Source organism: Lonchura striata, chromosome 6 (assembly GCF_046129695.1).
Source record: "Lonchura striata isolate bLonStr1 chromosome 6, bLonStr1.mat, whole genome shotgun sequence".
Lineage (NCBI taxonomy): Eukaryota > Metazoa > Chordata > Aves > Passeriformes > Estrildidae > Lonchura > Lonchura striata.
The window spans coordinates 65773121-65779745 of record NC_134608.1 but is presented as its reverse complement, the minus strand read 5'-3'; the positions used below and the strand labels follow the sequence as shown (position 1 = coordinate 65779745).

General features: G+C 47.0%; 1 protein-coding gene across 1 annotated transcript in view; it reads right to left on the bottom strand.

Annotated features, from left to right (window-relative positions):
* Window positions 1–5353: 5353 nt before the first annotated feature.
* The window catches only part of LOC144246555 (uncharacterized), a 196701-nt gene continuing 195429 nt past the window's right edge, over window positions 5354–6625 (bottom strand). The window contains exon 5 of the mRNA XM_077784465.1: window positions 5354–5901. Within this exon, the coding sequence (XP_077640591.1) occupies window positions 5354–5901 (548 nt within the window). The remainder of the gene's footprint in view (window positions 5902–6625) is intronic.

Below are 6625 nucleotides of genomic sequence, written 5' to 3'. Positions count from 1 at the left end.
AGGTCCTGATAGATGCAGCTAATTAAAGGAAGAAGAAGAAGCTTCAACTTCTGAGTAAAAAACTACAAATGAACACAGTGATAGTTACAGCATGGTCACACTGTCTAGGTGTGCTCTAACCCTTGAGCTGTAGTGTAGCAAATTTGAGTAAAGTAGCAGTGTCTTCAAATAAACAATCTATTTTCCCTCCATATCCAAACTAAAGCTGTCAATGTACCTGCCATTAAAGCAGTTAGTCACTTACATGGGGCTGCAGGGTAAAACATTGCTTGATCTGCTCAAGTCCCCCAACTTTTTCTGTGGCATTTAAATCCTGAGAAGATATAAATAACCTATCTTTATCAATTTGGCTGATATTTAGCTTTGAGCAGCATACTAATTCATAGTAAGGAGCAAAGTGCAAGAAAAAACACTACAAACAGTAGAAATGAAAATAATATGCAGGAAAAGAAAGGCCAGTCATGAAGCAGGTGAGAGCAGCCACCCCACAGTTTCCTAAAGCCCACAAAGATTTGCTCTAGGTGGCCAATCAAGATTTTTGGTTCTTTGGCATATCTCAATTCTTCCTTGCTTCAGGTGCTCTGTACTTCTCACCTCCTTCCACCAAGGCAGAAATAGGCTGTAATAAGTACTGCAACCCAAATCCTCTCAGTCCCCAAGTATTAGTGAATTACTATCCAAAATAAAAAGGCTGCTTTAACCCCCAGCTTGCTCAATGACAGTGCCTTCAGTCTAAGGAGCAAGGTACACCCAGGAGGATTCACAGCAATGACACAAGGTTCAAATGTCGTCATGGGCAGTCAATCTTCGCTTTGTGCTCTGTGAAGCATGGCCAGTGGGCAGCGATTTAATCTCTTGAGTCACCCCTGGTTAAAAGTGCACTTGTTTCCTCTTCTTTTTTTGTCTTTCAAGGTCTTCCAAGCCAGAAGCAAGGCAGAAGCTCACAGAAATCTTGAGGTAAGAAGCAGTGTCCTTCCAAGGATTCTGACCTTGCTATGGCTCACATACGAAGCAAATCAGCCCTGCAAAATAGGACTTCTCTGCATTTTCCATGTGGATCAGAATATTCGAAAATAACTGGAAAGCTTGCTCTTTCAGAGCCATGCAGGGCTTAGGCAATTTTTTCCATTAATGTATATTGACACTACTTACCATTTCATTATCTGTTCTCCTTGTAAAATAAGTTGTGTAGCTCTGAATTTGATTTCTACTGCTTATGCTTATTATGGCAGCATGGTTATGTCACAGTGTTTCCAAGAGAAGAGATAATTGTAGAGAAAAAATTATGAGAACAATAGAAACTCCTAGGATGGACAAGCTCTCAGGCTCTGTTTCTTCAGTTCTGGAAATATTTATTATGATTACAGTGCATTAAAGACACAGAATTGTATGAGTATAGGGGAAAATACCCATAAGTACTTTTGTCACCATCTTTAAAAAGCCATTTAAAGTCATCACCATTCAACTCAAACTCTTTAAAATGTTGGTTTGCATATTTTAATTGTTGCTGGCAAGGAAAGTTTAGTGCTCATAATTTTTCTGTAAGGCTGCATCCTGACCACAGCTCATATAATCAATTTTCAGGCTCCTCATAATGTTTTCCTGAAGTATCCAAAGAAAAGAAATGCACCTCATACAGAAATTATGTGAAATACAATCTGACATCAAAATGACCTGAGGTACTGTTATTCCCTAGAAATGAAATAAAATTTAAAACAACATAAAATACTTAAAGTATAGAAATGTTTCTGTATCTGGCAGGGCAAAGTAGCACAACCATCCCAGGAGGTTTGTTCTCATTTTCATTATCACTACTGTATAGTCCACACTTCAGAAAAAATAGCTCTGTAAATTTTGGTTTTGTAGTTTTTAGCTTTAAACAATTCCAGAAAAATTGGGGGACAAAGTGGGGAGTGTTTATTTTTTATTCAGTCTTTTCAGTGGTTATTTTCTTCAGTCCATTATCCTACTGTGGCTACATTATGTTCTTATGCTCAACTTTCCAGATTTGACTACATGTACTTAAAAACAACAGCAGAGGATTTTTTTATTAAAAGCATTAAAAACAACCACTTGAACCATGAGCCATTTTACCCAGCTCTGATACTGAATTTCTTTCCTTTGTCAGCTCTATACATATGTCAGAGATTGAGGATTTTTCTTTTTATGCACAAACTCTGTACAGTAATTGCATCTTCTATGGAACATCAAGTCTTTTGGCAAAAAGACCATTGTACTGAAGGAATACTTGGTTATATAACGGGGAGATATAATCCAGAATAAGTGCATGGCCCATGCAATAGTGACTGATATCTCAACATGTCAGAGTAAATGACGGAATTTAATTGTTAAACTTTTTCAACATGGAAAAAAATCCCACTGACAGTGATTGCTGTTGGTTTGATCTGCATCTTGGCAAACCCCCAGATTTTTAGTTAAGCAAAAACAAGAACAAAAAATTTAGTTTCCCCTGCAAATATTTAAGGATTTTTACTGCTCACAGAATACTGGAAAGTGACAACAAAAAAAAAAAAAAAGAGAGAAAAAGAAAAAAAAGTGAGAGACACCTGCTTCTGTTAGTGTCTCCTGCTTGCAAGTTTGTTACTCACACCATTGGAGGCAGGAGAGAATGAGCACCTGTCCCCAGGCTGAGGAACTTGTATGGCACTGCACAGTCCCTATCTCTGCACAGTGAGAAGGATGGCTGGGGCTGAAAAAAGCCCCATTCTACTTTTTGAGGAAGAAAGGAAGGCAGCTGCAATAGTTTTAGGAGTGGGTGACAGCTGAAAGTATGTCTTGTGAAGATGCTCTTTGATGAATGTACAGCATACGTGGAGGAAAAATAAGAGTTTGCCAAGTGCAGACATCTATTCTCTTATAGCTAAAGCTGCTTTGATCTCAACCTGACAAGCCGTGTGTATATTATACCACTGAAACCACTTTAGTCTTTTCAACTCAAAAAACAAATAGCCCAGGGACCTAAATGCGGGATGACCACACTCCAGCACGGTGTGGGTGGAGGGAGGCAGAGATCTCTGAAGGTTGTTCTTGGGGAAAAAGGTTTATTGGGGGTGTAGGAAGGTCCGAGCCTCGTACTCTCAGGCGTAGCATGTGGCCGGGTTTAAGAGGGTGGGGGAGTGGAGAGACAAAAGGAGGGTTTAGGAGAGGGGAAGCCCCAGGGGGGGAGGGAGAGGTTCTAAGAGGGGAGGAAGTTCTAAGAGAGGGGAGAGGTTCCAAGAGCGGGAAGAGGTTCCAAGTGGCCGCATGGCTTCTCGGAGCCCCCTTTTCAGGGGCTCCTAGGTGGGCTGGGATAAGGCATGGGCCAATAGGGTTACAGACGCTGATGTTTTAGGGGCAGGTACAGAGGTGTGGGATGAGCCACACATCTTCTGGGGGGTGAGATGGAACAGTCCATTTCACTCCAGGATTCATCCAAGGACAGAAGTGACATCCGGCTAGCTGGGAGAACTTTTCTCATCCTAGCTGTATTATTTATGAACAATCATATCTATCTATCATCTGCAACACTCTGAGTTGGATGCACTAGAGCAATACTATCAAGAGTTTCTCAGGAGCTCTAAGCAACAAAGCAGCCTTTACTGGGAAATTTAGAAAATCAGTGAAACTTTGGCAAACGTTTTAATATGGCATTCAATCAACAAAAAAAACTTCTCAAAGCATTGACTTGGCCCATTCAACTTCACAAACTCTAAGGCTGTTCAATTTTAAGTTAATCAATATTGGCAAGAGTACAGAAATAGAAGAGGTAGATACAAAAAGAGAGAACAATAAGATACAGAGAAGCACACACTCAGCTACCAACTCCTGGTAGCAATGTCCAGATGGAAATTCCAAGAGGAGGTAGGGTCAAGATGTGTGCTTGCCTTGTGGTCAGCCTTTAATACTCCTTGGTCTTCCTGGGCCTTCCCCCAGGTGGGACTTGGGGCCATTTGGTCACTCAGGAGCTGGGCTGGTGCTCCAGAGGTGGCTGTGGAGCATTGCCTGTGCTGTGCCAGGGACTGGCAGACACTGCTGGGCTGGGATAGAGGCTCTGGGAGGATTGGGGCAGGGCAGGGCAGGGCTGGGGTTCCAGGGCAGGGCAAGGCTGGACCTGCCCCTTCCTCCCTCACACATGAAATGTTTCCAGCCAACAATCTCCTCCAGTCTTTCACAGCAGTCAACATTGGAGGTGAAATCCCAATATGGCCATTGCTATGGTCAGTTTCCATGGCAACCATCCCCAGCCCCTGTTGCTATGGTCAGTTTCCATGGCAACCATCCCCAGCCCCTGTTGCTATGGTCAGTCCCAGGGCAGCTCCATGGAGACCCCATGCCAGGGGTGGTTGCCATGGACACCAGCTCAGGCCTGGAGCCTGTTGCCATGGCAACCATTGGCACTCCCATCCCCAGGGTCATGGATCCCAGAACCACAGAATTGGCTGAGCTGGGAGGGACCCATCAGGATCCTCGAGTCCAACTGCTGGCCCTGCATAGGACACCCCAACACTGCCAGCCTGGGCCTGGCAGCGCTGTCCAAACGCTGCTGGAGCTCAGAGAGCCCTGGAGCTGGGACCCTTCCCTGGGGATCCTGGGCAGTGCCCCAGCAGCCTCTGGGCAAAAACCTTTTCCTGAGATCCAACCTCAGCCTGTCTCGACTCAGCTGCAGCCGCTCCCTCCACTCCTGTCCCTGGGCACCAGAGTGAAGAGGTTCCCTCAGCCCCAGCCAGGGACGCGCTCCCAAGGCTGTTGCCATGGCCACCAGGGCTGGCACCAGCTGGGATGCTCAGTTTCCACAGGCCGGGATTCAGGAATGGCATTTCTCAATTTCCTGCTCCTGCTAAAACCCTACTAGCACTCATTGCCCTCCCAACTTCCATTGAAGGAAAAAAGGGAAAGATCCCTCGCTGGGATAAGAACAATTTACTGGGAACAGCAAAAAGATAAGGAACAAACAGAAACAGAAAAAAATATTGACAACAGAAGGGATAAGAAAAACCAGTTACAGGGAAAACTACATCACCATCAATTGCATCTTCCTGGCCACGTATTTCCTCCTGCATGGAAAGGACACCCTTCTCCTCAGGGAAAGAGAGAGAGAGAGTCCCTTTCCAGACCCTGGCAATGACCTGAGGTGGGAGTGAATGTAGTGACAGGGCCATGGCCAGACCCTCATGTCCTTCAATCCCATATCAGGTCATTGGCAGGGGCAGGAAAAGGCACAGGTGTCTTCCCAGCATGGATCACAGGGAACATGGATCACCAGGGCTCTTCCCAACAGGGTCCTCCAATGGGGGATGAAGCTGGAGCAGTGCACAAAGCTCTTCCTGCAGCTGGGGCATTTTCAGGGCCTCCCTTACTGGTGGCTCTGTTGGTGTTTGGTCAAGTGAGATCTCTGGGTGAAGCTCTTCCCACACTGGGGACACTCGTAGGGCCTCTCCCCAGTGTGGATGCGCTGGTGGCTGACAAGGTTGCACTTGTGCTTGAAGCCCTTGCCAGAGTTGGGGCAGAGGAAATGCCTCTCCTCCATGTGAATCTGCTCATGCAGGAGGAGATTTGAGCTGCTTTGAAATATCTTCCCACAAGTGGGGCACATGTAGGGCCTCTCCCCGGTGTGGATGCGCTGGTGCCTGATGAGGTGGGAGTTGTGCTTGAAGCCCTTCCTGCAGTCAGGGCAGCGGAAGGGCCTCTCCTCTGTGTTAATCCGATGGTGTACAAGGAGATTGGAGCTGGTCTGAAAACTCTTATGACACTTGGGACACTTGTAGGGCCTCTCCCCAGTGTGGATGCGTTGGTGGATGATCAGGTGGGAGCTCCAGCTGAAGCCCTTCCCACATTCCCCACACTTGTAGGGCCTCTCCCCAGTGTGGATGTGTAAGTACCTGACAAGGTGGGAGTTGCAGCTGAATCCCTTCCCACACTCCCCACACTCGTAGGCCCATTCCACGGTGTGGATCATCAGGTGTCGTTTCAGATTGTTGCTCTGCCTGAAGCTCTTCCCACACTCCAAGCACTTGTAGGGCTTCTCCCCATCAGGAAGCTGCTCAGGGACCACCAGCTCCGAGCTCTGGCTGAAGCTCTGCCCACCTTCCTGGCCCAGAGTGGGTCTTTCCTCCTCAGAGCATCCTGCACTGGGCTTGCAGCCCGTCCTCCTGTAAGATCTCCAGGGATTTTCCTCCCTGTTGGATTCCTGCACTATGGAGTTGCTCAAAATGGCTTCTTCCATGAGGTTCTGCTGCAGGGATTTGTCTTTCCTGGTCTCCATCCGCAGCTCCTTCTCTGGGGTAGGAAGGACAAGGAGAGGATGGGATTTGCCTCTGTGCCAGAGGGAAGGGCAAGGAGATCCCCCCAGTGCATCCCTGGCAGGAGGGCACCGGCAGCGGGGCTGTCCTGCAGCCGGGGGCTGTGCTGGGCTGGGAGATGGAGCAGGAGAGAGGGAGAAAGGGGCACTGACTTCCTCCTCACCTGCCTCGGTGTCCCAGGGCATCTTCCTCTTCCTTGTAACCTTGTCCTCCATCTGGCGAATGTTTGGGTACGGGAAATCTTGTTTTGGGAGGAAAACAAGGGATGAGCACAGTGAGTTTTGTACTGGCTTCAAAGCAAACCAGGGGGAGAGTCTAAGCCATAA